This window comes from Sminthopsis crassicaudata, chromosome 4 (genome assembly GCF_048593235.1).
Source record: "Sminthopsis crassicaudata isolate SCR6 chromosome 4, ASM4859323v1, whole genome shotgun sequence".
NCBI lineage: Eukaryota > Metazoa > Chordata > Mammalia > Dasyuromorphia > Dasyuridae > Sminthopsis > Sminthopsis crassicaudata.
In genome coordinates, this window is record NC_133620.1 from 5618113 (window position 1) to 5637706 (window position 19594).

General features: G+C 37.4%; 2 protein-coding genes across 10 annotated transcripts in view; one reads left to right on the forward strand and one right to left on the reverse strand.

Moving 5' to 3' along the window:
- Nucleotides 1–3333, forward strand: part of DNAJB4 (DnaJ heat shock protein family (Hsp40) member B4) — a 36089-nt gene extending 32756 nt beyond the window's left edge. For all 9 annotated transcript variants that reach the window (XM_074265638.1, XM_074265636.1, XM_074265637.1 and 6 more), the window contains one exon: nt 395–3333. In XM_074265638.1, the coding sequence (XP_074121739.1) occupies nt 395–628 (234 nt within the window). In that variant the 3' untranslated portion in view covers nt 629–3333. The remainder of the gene's footprint in view (nt 1–394) is intronic.
- Nucleotides 3334–7523: 4190 nt separating this feature from the next.
- Nucleotides 7524–9662, reverse strand: LOC141539459 (pinin-like). The gene is given in 4 exon segments (XM_074262288.1): nt 7524–8270; nt 8273–8910; nt 8913–9218; nt 9221–9662. Coding segments are annotated over 4 exon segments (2133 nt in total).
- Nucleotides 9663–19594: the final 9932 nt, after the last annotated feature.

Consider the following 19594-nt stretch of genomic DNA (forward strand, 5'->3'; position numbering starts at 1 on the left):
AAGCATCATTTCCTAAACTGTCCAATGGACCTCCAAAGGGGAGAGGAAATGGGTAAGATGGCTCATAGGACTTTCCTTACATGGAAATGAAACTCTTCCCCCTCCCCCCTTCAAGGTTTTTCTGTATGTACATGGACCTCAGTTTAATAAAATCATTTTCTGCACTGATCAGGGGTGAGGCTTGATGCTGAAGAACAGGAACAATACAGTGGTCTCTGGTCTTATTGGGAGTTTGGGGTGAAAATGATGGTGGTTTCTGACAGGTGGTTGGTAGTTATAAGGTTTGCCTTAGTCACAATGGATATTTTGTAGTTGCCGTTTGCATTGAACTTAAAAAAGATAATGCAACAAGTTTCTACTTCCTGGCAAGTTGACTCTGTTGTTGGTCTTTTAGGCCTTGTGTGGCTGCTCCATCAATGTTCCCACAATGGAAGGAAGAACCATCCCCATGACGATAAATGAAGTTGTGAAGCCTGGAATGAGGAGAAGAATTATAGGCTATGGACTGCCCTTTCCAAAAAACCCTGACCAGCGGGGCGACCTGCTCATAGAGTTCGAGGTGAACTTCCCGGACACCCTGTCCTCGGCAACCAAAGAAATCCTCCGCAAGCATCTTCCCACCTCCTAGGAGGATGAAGCTCCCGCTGGATTACTAGGGTTTTGGCAAGGCGCTGAATAGAGCGCCATAGACAAAGTGGGGTGAATGCCTCGAGGATTCAGTGATATGCATGAATAGAGAGGGTCAAATAAAGGGCAAAAGGGAATTTGCAGTTAAATATGGAGAGGAAAACCACTTACTATATTTTGTTTTCTTCTTAACCAGAAATTTCATTCACAATTTTGCATACATGTAAAATTTAGTTGTTTTATGAAGCTAGTGTACATATTGCTAATAAAGTACTCGAATATACAAGTACTTTATTTCTTATGTATCTACATCATCATTAGGAGATGCTGCCATTTATACTGGAGAGCAGAATTCACAAGTGAATGACATGTCGTATGCATCTTCTGGGACATTTTAAAGAGGCTATTTAAAAATAGAGAAATCAGATTTAATTCTGCTTCCATAGTAATGCTCTAGGGCTGGTACCCTGATAGAGAAATTGCCTGGTAGATAGATTTCATTACTTTGATTTTCAAAATGTGAATTTATGTCAAGCTATTTTTTCAGCTGTGGAAATCCTAGTTTACCTGAACTACTGGGTATTTCAAAATATCAGGCTCATTTAAAATGTCATGTGTGATTTTTATCTGTGAAAGTAGTTATGTATATATGTGTATGTATGTATGTATACTTACATACATACATACACATATATACACAGCAAGGTCTGTACTCACAGACATGCTTATATACACATGTTGGGCTTATGAAAGTATAGACTCATCAAAGCACTGGCATAAATGATTTATTTCAAAATGAATGTGCTCTTCAAGGCTCTTGTTGGGTCTGTTTTTCAACCATGTAGTCATTTTCATAGTGTACACAATCATGCTATATGACTCAATTTAAGTAGTTCCCAAAAAGGAACAAATAAATAACTACTATAGTGTTACAATCAAAATACAGGGAAAAACAATGACTGCTGCTTATGATAATGTTGCTACTATATAATGTGTGTATGCATGTAAAATGGTTTGTTTCCATATGTACAGTATTGTGTTTCTCATGTTTTTAATTTAAAGATTGTAAACTTATTTTTAACTAACTTTGCTTTTGTTACCATAGTGAGAATGATCTTTTGAAACAATGTGTTCAGTAAAAGTATGTGATCCCTGGGTCTAGATTTATTCTGCATGTCATTGTTAAAATAACTTTATCAGGCTTCAATTATGCCAAGTAATACAGAATCCTATTGCAATTTAAAAATCATAGTAATGAAATACTGCATTTCACAAATTAGATCTTCAGTAGTTTATATTTTTGTAAAAATCTAAGGCTCACAAAACAGCAATGAATTAAATTATTCCTACCTAGCATTCCATTTTTCTTCATTCATAACAGCTTCCTCCGTGGCCATGTTTCTCAGACTGAAGTTAGGAGCCTTCTCAGAGGTCACAGAAACATTTCGTGGAGATGTGGTAGCACAGTACTGTCCCCATTTGCCGCCTCTTTCTTTGATCCCTCCTTTACCTTCCCTTCTTCCTTTGTAACATCATGATTACCACATTCCAAACATCTGATCCAGTTAATTTCTTTTGTATCAATATTATATCTAATTCTTGACATGCCTTTTAAAACTTGTATGATGGTATAGGATATAGGAACTCTTCAAAACAGATAAAATAAAATTTGGGGGGAGGAAGGAGGAGCTTCATGAAAGAAAAATAAAATTGCTGCTCAATGGTCATTGAAGTTATGTGGACTTTTAAGAGAAAAAAAGTCTCCCATGTCCATTTTTCCTCCATGGCTTCAAATCCCAGAATCACAAATTTAGATAGTCAACTTTTACTGATAGTATTTTGACATGATAAAGTTCCTAAAGAAGATGTTTAACACGATTTATTTATTAGTGAATGAAGCTATAGGTAAAATAGGATTTCCTCCCCCTGCCCTCCCAGTCAGAAAAGTACATCAGACTCTCCTGTGAATACTAAGGGACCATGTATACTATCACAGTTGTGAAGAAACTATTTTGTAAAGCTTCAGAAAGTCCTCAAGACAATCCATTTCTCTTGTATAGAACAGGCGAGGTACTGCCACATTTTCAATTAGGAATGGCCATAGACACTGACTTTTGGATATTATATAGCCTTTTTTGGAGACAAGGAATAGAACTTTTTAGTTTTTTTAATTGTAGCAGAGAATTGCCTTAACTGTGGATGAAGGAAATGTAATAAGAAAATGGAACTGTTTGTCTTTAGTAAACTGGTTACAGTTACTTGTATAGATACTTGAAACCAAAGGATTATATATAATATTTCAAAATTGAGATTCCATAAAATCTAGCAGTAAAAGGCTTATCGGAGAGATATCCATTAAATCTAGTAGTAAAAAGCTCTTTTGAGATAAAAAAAACTTCAGATATAACACTATGTATGTGTTTTAAATCATGTCATTCTTTATTTGAGAAGCTTAGGTTTTATAGATTTAAATATAATTTTGATGGTCATTGCCATTAGCTATAAATGAAAATTACAGTAAAATATCAGTTTCATTGTTGTCTAAATAACTATTTGACCTTATGGCCCATTAATATTTTATTATAGAAGTCAATGCATGTTCATTTAAAATGGATTTTGAGATTTTATCAAAAACAATGTGTAAAACTCTGTAGTTCAAGTTGTACTGACTAGAAAATTTCTAAAATATGTGTTGCAAAACCAAAATGAGCTATTTGCTTAGAATTTGTACTTTTTGTGGGGCTGGGCTCCTAAAAGTCTTTAGTTTAGTTCCCTGAGGCTCAGTGAGATTAACACAGCATGTTGGTGTCTGAGGCTGGATTTGATCTCCGGTTTTCTTGATTCCAAATCTAGCCTACATCTTTTAAGACTTGACTGATTAACAACAAACAAATAGTATAAAAGAATTTTACTTATTAATTTTGTGGCTTTTTAGAAATAACACTATTTGAAGCCATAAAGTTGATAAACTTAAAAGAATGTTTATTTTATGTAGTACTAACATTTTTTAGAATTCTATAATAATTTTATTCCAAGGAACACAGAGAATGTGTACAGATTTTAAATGAGATAAATCCTAAATTAAAACTAAAATCAAGAGATTGTTCATGGAACAATAATAAAACTTAATAAAATGAGAGATAACCTGATTTTTCTACCATGAATTTTCAAGGCACTGTTGAAGCTCTTCTTTTGTAAGGAGATGAGGAAAAAAAGGTCTTACTATAAATTTTGGACTTGGGCATTGTAATCTTTAGTGTTCTGTTGTCTCTCAATTGTAATCCTTCTCTGGTAGGAGGTTTCTGTTAATCCTTTTCTCTGTGAGCAGGTTTCTTGGGAGGCTTCGGGATACTCCAGCCAGAGCGAAGGTAGAATCTTGAATCCTCTTCTTCCTGAATCCTGGCTCCTTTTATCCTCCCAGAGAATGGGCTTGTGGGTATTGCAAAGGTGTAAACTCCTTTAAAGGTGTAAACTCCTATTATGTGATTTTCGAGAAAAGTTTGAATCTGCTCCTATAAATGACGCTCTCTGACTCAATTAAAGTGAAAGTAAAATTTAATTATACAATGCACCAAATAGAATGCTTACAATAACAACTAATACAATAAATGATACATAAAAGACAAAGAATTATGATTAAGATAGCAGAAAAAGAGAGAGAGAGAATGCATCACCAATTGGGAGGAGCACCAACACTAGATTTCAACCTGCTGGGGAGTCCCTATACAGCCTCTAGGTTCAGAATAGGAGAAAGGGTCCCAGACAGATCATCATCTTCATGGGTGAAACTCCAAATATGGAATGTTTTACCCATCTTTTATAGGGGTTGGGATGAAGAAGGCTTTGAGCCAAGTAAAGACATCATATAAGATAGTAACGTACCAACATAGGCTCCAGATGGTTATAGTCAAGTGGTGTTTTGACAAAGGGGCCAGTCCTTATCAATGGCAACTATTCCAAGAAGTGTCGAGTTCCTGGAATCACGTATTTGGAGCTAAAACACAGGTGGTACACTCCCATCTTATAGGTTTAAAAAAAAATGGTATGTTGTTATGGGTTAAGGAATGGTCAGGTTCTCATGAAGAAAATTATATCTTAAATTAAGTGGGTTCGCATGGTTCACGTGGAGAGTCACGTCCTTACAATGATTTGAAATGAACTTACCAATAATACAGAAATTTCTTATTCAACTCCTTTCAGAAGACTAAAGGTGTAAACTCCTTTTAAAGGTGTGAACTAAAGGTGTCAATTCTGAGCTAGAGAATTGATAAGTACTATGCTAAATTAGACAACCTAATTAGCACCTAGTAATCCTAACAAATCCCCCTTTCTTTTGATTTAGAACATAGGATGGTCATGACCTTGAAACAGGTATACATAAATCCATCAATATGGGAAATATTACACATTATTACGTAAATTACATAAACATTATAACACATGCTAGAAGTGATGTAACAAATAACATGATCAAATAATCATAAATTGAGAATTTATACATGTCCATAAGTCTATTGTCCATTAGTTCATGTGCCAGGAATCCAATAATTCCTGCAAGTTTTAAAGTCCTACAATAGTCTCATCTTGTGTTAGGAAATCCAATGATTCCAGTCTCCTTATCAGCCATGCTCTTTCAGTGTCAGATGTTTCTTAGATCTTCTCCTTTGTTTTGATGTTTTTCTCTTTTTCTGTCTCTCTCCAAGTGCTTGTTGCCACCCATCTGTTTCCTTCTGTCTGTTAAAATACAAGCAAACCCTGTCTCCCAGGCAGTTAACCTATCTAATTTCCTTCTATTTATCACTTTCAAAATCTCTTCTCATCATCTGGCAATTACATTGGAGCTGTTTGTACTGGACACTTCCCTCTTGGTTTAAAAGACCTCTATTCTTCCCAAGTGTAATCCATTTCTGCAATCTGATTGCCTTTTGGCTGACTGATCAAGTAATCCCTTTCTTCCATGTGATTACTTTTCAGCTGATAGATCACATCAGAGTCCTGACCTTCTAAAGGCTCTTTGGGTGTAACCTTAGCTGCCATCATGCCCCACCTATCTTTTGATTGAATTCTTAGAGCTGGGCTCTGCCTCTCATTTCCCTGGATCAATCTACATTCCGAGGCCCAGTGGAAGCCCTTGTGACATTTTGGACATGGAGTTTTAGGTCTTCTCTCAGCCTGTCTTCTCACTCTATCTCCATATCTACATTGAGCTCTTAGATGTCCAACTTTTCCACATTGAAAACATGGATGAGTTTCCCTAGAAGTCCCTTGCGGGGAAGGACCTTGTCTTTCCATGTTCATCATAGTCTGGGTATAAAAAGTATTTGTTCCTACTTTAGCACAGCATCTTATGATCTCTAAAGAAGCATTTTTGTCTAGTCCCCATATAAGTCTCTTGCAAGCCTCATTGGCATTCTCCTTAGCCAGATGTCTGGTCATTATTTCTGTAATTGCATTCTCTCCAATAGTTCTTGTGACAGCAGTTTGCAAACGTCCCACAAAATCCACAAAAGGTTCATAGGGACTTTGTTCTATTTTTGTGAAGGCTTCCCCTTGATCTTTCTGTCCGGGGAGGGAACCCCAAGCTTTTATTACAGCCTTAGAAATTTGCTCATACACTATGGGATAGTTAATCTGTTCTGAATTCTCTCCATACTGACTTTCACCAGATAATTACTCAAAAGTGAATTATGTGTTAACTCCCGTTTCCATATTGCATCTGTCTTGAATTCTACATAATTCATGAAGCTCTGAAAGCCACAACAAGTTTTGCCCAGATTCTAAATATGTCCTAGCTATGGATTTCCAATCATTCAGGGTTAGAATTTCATAAGGGACAAATTATCTAGTAACATTTTAACATTAGAGGATGTAGCCCCATAAATAGTGCAACCTCTTTTCAGATTCTTAATTTTATTCAAATTTAAAGGAGTATATCTTCTCTTTTTTTGACCTAACAAGTCAATCTCTTCAATTATAGGATATGTAAGTATAAAGCTATAGAACACAACCCCATCATATCAAATTTCCAAGGTTTGTCTAAAAACCACATTTAGAGCCCACTTTTGGTTACTTCCCTCAGAGGGATAAATTTTTTCTCTTAAGAGGTATAAATTTATCATTACGTATCACTAGAGATAAGTGATGCTACCATGCTCAGGAAGACAAAAGTCAACCAAGCTAGAATTAGCAAGATAATGTACCTAAGGACACATCATATTTGGTTTGAGGATCAGAAGTAACATAAAAGCTTGTTAATATAAAAAAGGGGACTAAGAAAGAGAAAATTACTTTAAAAAATGAGGAAAATGAACCACTTTCTTCCTCAAATTTTACCTTCGGTAGGTTTAGTCAATCCAAAAAATAACCACCTAAGGGGATAGGTAAAATGAACAATTATTCATGTAAATAAAAATGGGGAAGAAAAAAATGTTCCCCTCAGCACCTCCAGTAAGATGGTGGGTAGTGGTTTGAAACTGATTCTAAGGAGATTACACAAGTGTAACCAGGCCGTCTCAAAAAATTCTTTAATGTACATTTATTTCTACAAAAGCAATGTATGATACAGAATTAGAAGTGAACACATAAACAAACATTTACCTTAAAATATACAGATTCTTAATATAGAGCATGGGATATTTTAAAAAGATGACAAGGGTGGTTAATCTTTTTTTTTTTTTTACATGTTTTTTGGAACCTCACATCATTTTGATAAATAACTTTTACAAAATTATGTAAAAAGTACAAGAATGTCTGCTAAACAAAGTCTGCATTTTTTCCAAAAAGAATTTTACAACATGCAGTTCTTAAGGCAGCATTCCCCTTAAAAGGAAAGGTATCCTTTTACACATCAAGAAATCTTCTGCTGCAAATAGGCTAAGGAAGCCTGGTTTCTTCCATTAATGCCTTTTGTCTTTCCTGTCTGATTTACGATCTCTTTCACTTCTTGAAGATCTTTTGCCTGACCGACTACTTTCTGATATAGACCTTTTTCTCTCAGACTGAGTACTCTTATCCTTTGATCCTTTTGTATCTTTGCTACTATCTTTTGAAGACTTGTAATTGTGACTTCTTTCTAGTCCTGATGTATCCCTCCGCTTTCCATCCACACTCCTCCTGCGCTTTCTATCCCTCTTATGTCCCCGACCTCGGCTTCCACTCCTACTCTCACTGCTACTAGTGCTGCTCCTACTACTGTGTCTGCTGTTGCTTCCGCTAGTACTAGTGCTGGTACTGGAACTACTCCGACTGCTACTGCTGCCACTGCTGGAGCTGCTGCCACTACTACTACTAGTTGAACTACTATTTGAAGTGCTACTGCTACTGCTATAACTTCTAGTTTTGTTTCTGGCTCGACCCCTGCTTCTGCTCCTAGTTTTGGTTTTGGTTTTCCTTTCCGTAGGCATTAACAAGACTGGCTCTATTTGTACCTCAGTAAGTTGGACAGGTTCTATGGCAAACCCTTTCCTCTCAGTTAGATGTTTTGCTTCCTGCATGACCTGACGTAGTGGCTCTATAAGTGTTAAAGGCAAAGTCTCAGATTGAGGCAACGACTGGGGCTGGAGCTGGAGTGAGGGCAGAGTATGAGACTGGGACTGGGACTGGGACTGGGGTTGGGGTTGAACCACAAACTCTAGTTGAGACTCAGGTTCTCTTTCTCTTGTTTCTCTTCAGATTCATTTTCAATTTCTGGAACATTAGCATTCTCCTTCAGAGGAGAAATAGGTTTATACTCTTTGTTTGGTTGAATTTCACCTTCCAATTCTGGTCCCATTTCTTTGCTATTCTCATTTTCTGAAGGGTCTACACTTTCAACTTGATTAGTTTCCATTTCCTCTGTTTCTGTATTTACATTTTTGACACTTTCTCCCTGCTCTTTCACATCCATAATTTCTTCAGGCTGACTATCCTGTTGTTTCTCTTTTTCCCTAATCTCATTATCCTCCTCCATTTTAGCCTCAGTTTCCTTTTTATACTCCTCCTCCTGTTCTTTCTCTGCATCACTATGAACTGCACCTACTTCTTTTTCCTCTTCCTCTCCTGCATCCTCTATTTCTACATCATTGTGCTGATTACCCATCTCCTCCATCTCTTCCTCATGCCGAGCCACCTTACCTTCTTCTTGTTCCACCTTCTGTTCTTCATTATGCACCACCTGAGGTTCTTTTTCCTTCATTGATTGTCTTCTAGGCTTAGCCTCCATTTTATTTATTTGTTCAGCAAATTCATTGTGTCTACCTTCAAACATAGCATTCATTTTTCTCTGTGACTCTTCTATCAACTTTTTGTAGCTGGGCACATTCTTCCAGGAATGTAGAACAAATGGGGCTTTGTTTTAGTTCTTATATATTTAATTACCTTAGAATTATGCTCATTCCATTCTTCTTGCAACTGAGCAAGTTCCTTTTGTTCCAAAAGTCGCAGTTCTGTCTGTTTAGCACGTCTTTCTTCAAAAAGTTCTCTCCTTTCATTTTCAACTTGTTTTCTTTCTTCTTCTGCTTGCACTTCAAGCTTTTGTTCAATTTCTTGACGCCTCTTTTGCCTTTCCATAGCTACAGTTGATTCCTGCTCAAATTTCTGAAGAGTACCATTTACAAATCAAATATACGTTGATTCCTTTGTTTTCCCTTTTCATCCATATTTTGATCCTGAATAAGGTCTTGACGTGTGCGCTCTTTGGAGGTAGCTACAACTGAAGACTGCAATGCTGGCTTTTTGACATCATCATCCTCTGCATTGCTTTCTTGGTATGATTCTCTTCTTGTCCAACACGCTCCTCCCAGCCTACTGACTGCCCCTTCAAGATCTCTCTGTATGGCTTGGGGTCCTCCTCCACTATCTGAGAATCCATGCCTTAGCAATAAACTACCATGACCTCTACCCCCACCAGGGCCTGAGAGGGCCAACAATCTAGCTTGGATAGGTCTCACGTCATTAGGATCCCGGCCCGTGAGTTTTCCGATATTCTTGTCTACATTTGTTAAGCTCTCTTTGGCTTTTTCTAGCTGCTCCTGCAAAGTTCTCACTGGAACCACCATCTTCTCCACCCTCAGCTGGTGCTGAGGCAGCTCTCAAGGCAGATCGTCCTGCGTCGCCTGTTTGGGCGCCAAAATGTTATGTCAAGTCCAGACTAGTTCCTCTGAAGGGCTCAGAACAAGTCCTTGCCCTCGTGGGGTGCCAAATTGTAGTGTCCTGTTGTCTTTCGATTGTAATCCTTCTCTGGCAGGAGGTTTTTTTTCTGTTAATTCTTTTCTCTGTGAGCAGGTTTCTTGGGAGGCTTCTGGAGCCTCCAGCCAGAGCAAAGGTAGAATCTCCAATTCTCTTCTTCCTGAATCCTGGCTCCTTTTATCCTCCTAGAGAATGGGCTTGTGGGTATTCCAAAGGTGTTAACTCCTCCTTTCAGAAGACTAAAGGTGTAAACTCCTTTTAAAGGTGAGAACTAAAGGTGTCAATTCTGAGCTAGAGAATTGTTAAGTACTATGCTAAATTGGACAACGGAGTTAGCACCTAATAATCCTAACAGTAATACAGTGGCAAAAAGCCAGATTTTGTGTCAGACACTCACTAGCTGTGTATGGCTAGCCTTTTAGCTAGCCTCAGTTGCCTCAGCTGTAAAATGACCTATTATTTGGGGTTGGTTGTAAGGGAAGAGCTGTGTAAATGAATATTCTGCCTAAATATATGGTGTTAATTGTTAATTGATGATGATAATGATGACATTTGTTAAGCAGCAATATCCTTATAAAGCCAGACAATATTGTTTTTAGAAAACTATTATTCAAAATTTGAGGATTTCAGAGTGGATCTCATAGGGATAAATTAGCTTCCCCTCCCCCTTGTAAATATGATACTCTTTTAGGTATTTAGCATAGTAGGTTTGTGTCTATTACTTTTAATTTGTGCAATTTTAGAAGATTTTTTTTACCTACATTGCAGAGACAAGTCAATCTCATAAAGAACTGTAAAAGAAATGTCTAGGAGGCAGAGTCAAGACGATGGAGTGAGAGTCTACCTTTTTGCCTAACTCACCAACACAGCTTCTCCACAACGATCTATAAATGTGCCAGAGCCAAGAAAAAGGCCACAATAAACAGCTTAGGAAGACAGAGAGGTCTGCAGACACTGGGGGTGGGGGTGGGGCCCAGCCAGAAGCACAGTGTTGATGTCTGCAGCAGTGGGGACAATTCCAAGGTAAGGAGGTTAAGAATGAGATCCTGGAGGAATCCCTGATCAGTGCTGGGAACCAGAACAGATGCCAACTGCCAGCTCTGTTACTATTATCCATTCCTTGGTTCACTGTTCCAGGGCCAAGAGGACTGATCCTGAGCATGAAGCTCCATCTTTCTGACTCTGAATGGAAAGGATTCAGTTCTAACCTTAAGCTCTGGGAATAAGTCTGTATTGGAATAACCAGAGCAGAAAACCAAGACCAAAGTGAGGAAGAGTCAAAACAAATCAGTCCCTGTGAACCTACAGAACCTCCCAGTAAGCCAATAGTGACTTGAGTCCAACATTAGTCTATGAAAACTTGATCTTGCAGATGCCAACAGATCCAAATATGGGTCAGAAACTTTGGAGAGTTTATATACCTGGAAGGCAGTGAGCAGACCTCTCCCTGATTTGGAAGGGAGATGAAGCAATGAAACTTTGGAAGCAATGAAACCTTGCCCCCCAGACTGAGCTGTATTAAAAAAAAAAAAAAAAAAAAAAAAAAAAAAAAAACAACATAAAAAGAAGCTCGGACCAGGACATCTCTCTTTTCCCAAGAAGTAAGCATAGAAGTTCAAGGAGGAGTCTGGGATGAATGAGCAATCAAAAAAGAAACTGATATGTGGCAGGGAAGCACAAGACATAAATTCAGAAGAAGAAAACATCTATATGCAAAGATGCAAAAGAAAAAAATGCAGGCTGAACACAAATCAAGTGAATTCCTAGAAGAGATAGATTTTTAAAAAGAGAAAAAAAAAAAGCTAAGAGCATTAGAAACAAAAAGCTATTCAAAAATTATGAAAAGAGGTCTGAAACATTTTAAAGAAATTAACACTTTAAAAATTAGAATTACCAAATGAAAGTTAATGACTCCACAAGACATTTAGAAAAACAATCAAAAGGCACCCCCACAAAAAAAATAGAAAAAAAATTGAAATATCTAATAGGAAAAACAACCTGGAAAATAGATTGAAGAGAGATCATTTAAAAATCATTGGACTACTTGAAAGCCATGATCAACAGAAAAAGAATCCAGATGGATTTTAAGAAATTATAAAGAAAAATCACCCAACTAAGAACCAGAGAGCAAAATGAAGTCGAAAGAATTTATTACCTCCGAAAGAAACGCCAAAATGAAAACTCATAGGAACATTGTAGTCAAAATCCCGAACTCCCTGATCACAAAATAATAAAAACCAAAAAAATAGATACCAAGGAACCACAATCAGGTTCACATGAGACTTTAGCAGTTATCACTGTAAAGGAATGGAGGACTTGGAGTATAATCTGAAAGGGTATCTAGGATTACAGTCAAGTATGAGCTATCTGGCAAAAATGAACATAACCCTGTGGAGCATGGTGGGAAGAGGAGACAGGGCATTCAATGAAAGAGAACACTTTTGCATGCCTGATGAGAAGACCAGAACTGAAATAGAAAATTTGATGTTCAAAGATAGGATTCTAGAGCAGCATAAAAAAGGAAACATGAGACAAACATGATAAGGGATTAAACAAGGTTAAACTGTTTACACACATAGATGGGGAAAGGATGTAGGGCTTTAGAGGAAGTATGTGTATGATTCTGTTATGTTAGATTAATCTCAAGAAGAATGGAAGGGTGAGGAGAAGGAATGCTCTCTGAGTTCTCTGAAGGGAAAGAAAGAAGGGGGAGGTCATAATTAGAGTGTTCAAAGAAACATACAGTAGAGGAGAAAATAGTGTGGGCCATATTTGGACCTCATTCTCTTCTAAATTGGTTCAAGGAGAGATGAATAAACATACACAGAATCAGAAATTCATCCTAGTAAGGAAAAGGGAAACAGAGGGGAGAGGGGGTAGATTAAGGGAAGTGTAGCGATCAGAAGCACAAGTAGTTGAGTTTAGAGTAAAAAGGATAAGTATAAGAAAGAATGTAGATATTAAATAGCAATCATAGCGATGTATGTGAAAAGGATGAAGCAGATTAGAAACCAGAACCCCAAAATAAGTAGTTTGCAAGAAACAGTTGAAACAAAAAGATATGCATAGTTATAATCTGGGTCTGCAACTGACTATATTCTTCAGCTGAATTTAAAAGTTCAACCATCAAAAACCAGTAGTAATCATGATTACATACAAAGCAAAAGCAAACATAGGTCTAAGTAAAAGGGATGAACAAGGCAGGGAAACTTCATTTTGCCAAAAGGTACCACAGACAATATCAATACTGAACATATATGCACAAAATGGCACAGCATCCAAATTCTTGGGGAAAAAAAAAAGTTAAATGAGTTATAGGAAGAAAAACGGTAAAACTATACTAGGTAAATATAACCATAACATAAAATTAGTAGAATCTTAGAAAAGTTAGAATAGACCTCTGGAAAATATACCTATTTCTCAACAATACAAAGCTGCTTCACAAGAATTGATCATAAAAACCTCACCATCAAATAGTCATTTCATTAAAGATGATGACCAGACAACATACTAAATTTCTGGAATACAACTATAGCAGTACTTAGGAAAAATTTTATATATCTAAATCCCTACATCAATAAAAAAGAAAAAGATCAAATTGGGCATGTAACTAAAGTAGAAAAACAAAAATTCTCAAAACATATAGAAATTCTGAAAATCATAGATTAATCAAATTGAAAAATTTAAAAACATTAAACTAGTATGTTGAGGACCATGCCCAAATCTAAACACAGAAAGCCTGCAAAGTGTTAAAGGGGACTGCACCATGAAGGGGCCGGTCTGTTCTCTGAAAGCCTTCACAGTTGTGAATTGTAACACATTTGAAGGAATTGCAAATCAGCTTTTACTGAGGCAGATGTTTCTTGTGAATTGGGATTGAAATAAATTCGAGGCAAGAGGGACTCTGAGATCAGAGAATGCAACTGCCTCTCAGTCTTCTACCATTATCGTCTTCTCACATGAAGGGATCTGTTATGCTGGTCAGAATTAGATCCCCAGCAGCCACTATTATATATAATATAAACACCAGCATATAAAACAAGGAACTGGTTTTTTAAAAACCCAGTCACATAAATATTGGATAATTTTTAAAAGGATTGGAGAAAACCAAATTGGAAAAAAAAACAAAATGAAAAGGATAAATTCACAACAAAATTATTTTGCCTAGCTATATGTCAACAAAAGTGATAACTTAAAAAATAAAAAAGACTAAATGTTTACAAAAACATTGTACAAAAACCATTGCTCATGCAGGAAATAGAATATTTAAATAACCCTATCTTAAAAAAAGAAATTGAACTCTTCCCCCAAAAACCCAAAAAACAAAAATGATGGAATGGATTTACAAACTAATTCTGCCAAACTTTTTGTTGTTGTTGTTGTGAGGCAGCTAGGTTAAATAAGTTGCCACGAATCACACAGCTAGAGATGTCTGAGGTCAGATTTGAATTCAGGTCCTTCTGACTCTAGGGCCTACAGAATCTTAAAAATTAGTTTCAATACAATGTAAACTTTTTTCTTTATCTTTTTATTATAGCTTTTTATTTACGAGATATATACATGAGTAATTTTTCAGCATTGACCCTTGCAAAACCTTCTGTTCCAACTTTTTCCCTCCTTCCCCGAGATGGCAGGTAGACTAATACAGGTTAAATATATTAAAGTATATGTTAAATACAATATATGTATACATATCCATACAGTTATTTTGCTGCATAAGGAGAATTGGACTTTGAAAAAAGGTAAAAATAACCTGAGAAGGAAATCAAAAATGCAAGCTGTTAACAAAGGAATTAGAAATGCTATGTAGTGAACTCATTGTTTTTTAAACATTAGGACATCCTCCTTTGATACAAATATTATGACACCTAAACCCGGGAGAGCCAAAACAGAAATCTGTAATCCAAATTTCCCTAATGACTATTGATGCAAAAAATTTAAATATAGGCAAGGTTATAGAAATCTATCACAAGATCATACACTATGACAAAATTGGATTTTATATCATAAATACAGGCTTGATTCAGTATTAGGAAAACTATCAACATAATTGACCAATAATCAAAAAAAAAATTATGTGATTATTTCAATGGAAGCTGAAAAGGCTTTTGACAAAATACACTACCTTATTAAAAGCACTAGAAAACAGAACTTTCCTTAGTGCTAGCTGATCCTTGAATCATAAGTGAATTGGATTTCCTCTAGTCAGTAAAGCCCAGTGGTTGACAAAAGTTGATGGTGGCTTAGGATGCAGTGGATAACTTCCCAAATTAAAATGATTTCCCCCTGTTTTGATTTGTCTGAGGTCACAGTAGGCATTTAAAACCAAGAGCAAGCATATTATACACAATGGGGACAAAAGCTTTTTGTTTGCAGATAGAAGGTGAAATAATGTCTATTACAATAACGATTTGATATTACAGTAAAATAAGCAATAAGTAACAGTAAGACAAGAACAACATTGTGCAAGACATGGGGACGTGGAATGTCATTGGAAAAGATCCAAGCTAATGACCTTTCACTTTTGGGGAGAACAGAGACTGGATATTACTCCTTTTTCTAGCCTGCAAAGGCTCCAACTTAGGAGGAGACAAGGAGGCATCAAGGGCTGAGTTAATGAAGAGGATTCTGTAGGAATGCCTCAAGGATTCCCAGATAGGCCAAGTATCCTTGGTTCCGAAACAAGATAGAGTTGTGGGAGTCAGGCTCATACCAATTTAAACTACATTTAGATGTTCTTGCTTACATCGAACTAGAAGCCTACCTCACTGTTTGACCCAGTGGTCCTAGTCAGATCTTTAAAGGACAGTCAGAACAATAAAAATCTTACTGGGTCATCTTTAGGAAGTTAAGAAAATGAGCACATACCCCTTAAATCTCTAGTATATGAAATAGATGTCTAAAATTCTAACAACCATCCAGTGTCTGGCAGGAAGCTAGAATTGTCTCATTCTCCTGTTTTCGGATCAGGTCTAACTTACCCATGCTTTGAACACTATGCTAGAGTCTTCCTGATGTGGTCAGTGTAGTCTAATAGAGAGACCACTTTCTCATTCTGGATATTCTGGAATTCATGAGAACTGAAGAATCTGTGGAAGATGATTAAGTATTGTGTTGATGATGAAATAGAGTAACCTAGGCTTTGACTCTACATATTGGAAATGGGCTTTCTTTTTTTCATCTCCACTAAAGAGGAAAGACTTTCATGGGCCCTGGAGATTTGCTTATATTTAATTTAGAACTCTCAATCTTATGTTGCCTTAACTATTAAACATCCCCCAAAGCATTTTTTTTGGTAATATAGTACTTTATATACTTTAGGTATTGATAGAAGGTGTAGGAAATTGATTTGAACTATACATCTTTGGAATAAATGCAGTTGTGTTGGTGATGCTAATGTGTGCACTAAATCTGGTCTTACTCTCCTTTCTCCTAAATAGATGAATAAATTTTTATGGAGCATCTCTTACTTATAAATTACTGTAGTAGATTCTAAAAACGGGAGTGCAAAAGGTAATTCTGATTAACTGAGCATCTCAGGGATCTTATTGTTCCTTGTAGATTCATCTGACCTTTGTTGCTTGTCCATCCTAAGAGTCCCTTCCTCCAGTCAAAGTAATCTACTTATTCTTCCCGGGTTCAGAGAATGGAAACCTCCTCTGTAGCAGTGGTACTTCATTTTTATATGTGTTGTGGACCTCTTTGTTTGTGCAGTGTCAAACTATAGAAAAATATTTTTAGATTCTAGGTTTAGAATCTCTGATCTACAGGGTCTACATAAAGTCCTTGGAGGTATATTTAAATGTAAATGTTAGGTTATCATAGAAAAACAATCATAAGAAAGTTAATTATGGATCAAGACTATATTCCCATTCAGTTCTTGGGACAAATGAAAAATGACTAAGACAAAAAGGTAATCACCCAGTGAATGAATGACTAACATAATTGAAATCCAAATCAATTAGAAGAAAGATCCATTTACTTCTAAATACTTTTTTTATAGATTTTTTTCCTATAATACCTTCAACTTTGAATTATTGGGGCAGCTAGGTGGTGCAGTGGATAGAGCACCAGCCTTGAATTCAGGGGGACCCGAGTTCAAATCTGATCTTAGCACTTCCTAGCTGTGCGACCCTGGGCAAGTCACTCAATCCCAGCCTCAGGGGAAAAAAAAAAAAAAAGGAATTATTAAACTTTTTTACGTAAACACTTTATGAAGATCCTGTGTAATGAACACTATTTTAGCAAAGAACTTAGAGCAGCTCCAGTATCCTAATAAATTATGCTTTTGTAGACAAGTAACCTAGGATAGATAAAATTAGAAAAATTAATGTTAGAGGATATAACTTCACTATACTTCAATTGGCTAGTAGTGTTAGGTAGAGGGTTAATTATAAAAACATAAATCACCAACAAAATGTTGGATACAACACAGAAGAAGAGTTCCCCATCATTTGGCTGTCCACCCTTACCAGCTTCCAACACATTCTTTAATGTATATTAAATGACAAAAATGAAGCCATTTGCCTACAGTTTTCCTGGGATTTCTTTCCTTTTAGCTACCATCAAATGAATGAAATTAAAATAACATTGGTAATTGGAGAGTGTGTGCCAAAGTTTCCATTTTAAGCAATCAAACTTCAATGATTAAAACAAAAAACCCTATTCATTGTGTTTATGTGTGCCCTGATGAAATTCATAGACTCTAAGTTAAGTGCCCTCTTTTTATTACTGTTATTTTCAGTCTAAGCAGGGTACTTCTGGGAGAAGTAAAAATGGGCCATGTTCCCATCCACTTATCCCTAAGGATTCCTAAGGAATGAGAACTTCTCTGGGTTTGGTTAGTTCTGGTCTCTGATAGGAATTACGATCACGGATGATAAGGAAGATGTATGCCATAGAATGTTCGAGGGAGCTTGTTCACCTGCTTGTCTCCCACCCATTTGGTCATCACTCTGCCCTTGTCTAAAGCGACGCCAGGAAGCAAATCTGGACAACTGACAACTGAGAGGACAATTGACAACTCTGGGTTGATTTCTAATCACTAAAGTGGCCAGATGCACAGTCTTCTCCCCCTAGAAACAGGAAACGGCAGCAACTGGGGCTGATAAATCTGTCCTGGAGACTCAGACATGTCAGCTCTGCTTGGAAAGGAAGACTGCAGACAATACTCTTTTAAGAAAAAAAACCTAAATTTTGGTTTTTAGTTCATGAAAATTCATCCTTTCCTCCTCTCAACCCAAGTCTTGATATTGGCCATAAATAAAGGAAAAAGAAAATGTGTGTGTGTGTGTGTGTGTGTGTGTGTGTACATACATATAAAGTTACTTTATATAAGTAAACATACTTATATATGTCTACACTTATATAAAGTAAGTATGTAGATACATTGTTGTAATAACACTAGGGAGCATTTATATAGTATAAATGTTTGCCAAGCACTTTAGAAACACTCTCAAACAAAAATCGCAACAGTGTTTGTGTCCAAAAATGGATGTCTCTTTCTACATCTTGAGTTCATTTTATTCATTGTATTCATTTGCCTCACACACTTTAGTAAAAGCTAATTATTACTATTGGTATTACAAAAGAACCCAGTATTTCTGTTCCTCTCTCTTGGACTGGAGGAGAGCTTTCTGGGCAAGTCTGGGAGATTGATGAGCAGATTTTCTTCTGCTGCCAGTTTGCATTGTCTGAGCAGCCCCTCAAGGTCCAGGTCTCAGGGCTTGGGCCTTCGGGTGGACATAGAGTTGCACTGGGATATTGGAGTTCTCTAATGTAGCTGGGGAGGCTAGGAGCTTTCATTTCTTAGGAGTGACGGTTGGTGACTGGGGGGTCAGCCTGGCCCGTAAGACCTTGTCTCAGGCTCACCTCTGTTCTGGCCTGTCTGTGCCTGTACTATTCCAGATCTGGGGCACAGAGAGACCAAGGAAGAGTCTATCAGAAATGGCAAGAAGACCAGTTTGACATGGAGGAAACATGGAAGGTGTAAGAAGACAGGAAGGGTCTAAGTCATTTCATTCCCAAACTCGGGAGTTTCTATTTGATTCTGGAGGGAAAGGGCAGCCTTGAGTTTACTGAACAGGGAGAAGGCAATGCCGTGTGGTCAGGTTTGTGCGTCAGGAAAACCACTTTGGCAGTTGTTTAGAGGACAACTTGGATCGGGGACAAATTTGAGGCAGGGAGACCCATTTGGAGGCTATTACAGTAGTCCAGGTGAGAGGTGATGGGCTTCCGGACTCCAGTATTGACTGTATGAATAAAGAAACCAGGACAGGAATGAGAGATGGCGAATGAGTAGAGCTGACAATCTGGACATGGAAGAGGGTAAGGAAGTGAGCAGTAAGATACCTAGATCAGGATCAGTCCTGAATGGCTGACCTCATTTTCCTGCAAAACCCATTGGTGCTAGAATTGGAGTCTGCCAAATTGGAGAGAAGAACTTGGAAGTTCTGGATCCTGGAGGTGGAATCTTTAGAGAGGAGGCTCTGGGCTTCCTCATCTGTGGATGAGGGACAGAGATGGTGAAGGGCATGGGAACTGAGGGAGAATGATGAACTGGGGAGCCTTCTCTGTCTGAGCCTCTTTAAACTCAGCGAGACTGGTCACGACATATACTGACGTCCCTGAGGATAAGTGCAGAGCCAGAAGGAAAAGCTGTACGGAACTCTGAAGGAGGAGGACAAACGACCTGGTGACAACTGCTGCCAGAGTCTGGAGGGATAGAAACGTAAGGGGGAACAGGCTGCTGACTGGAAGAGAGAGGGTCTGGGAGTGGCAAGCAGGACAGGAAGCAGGCCTC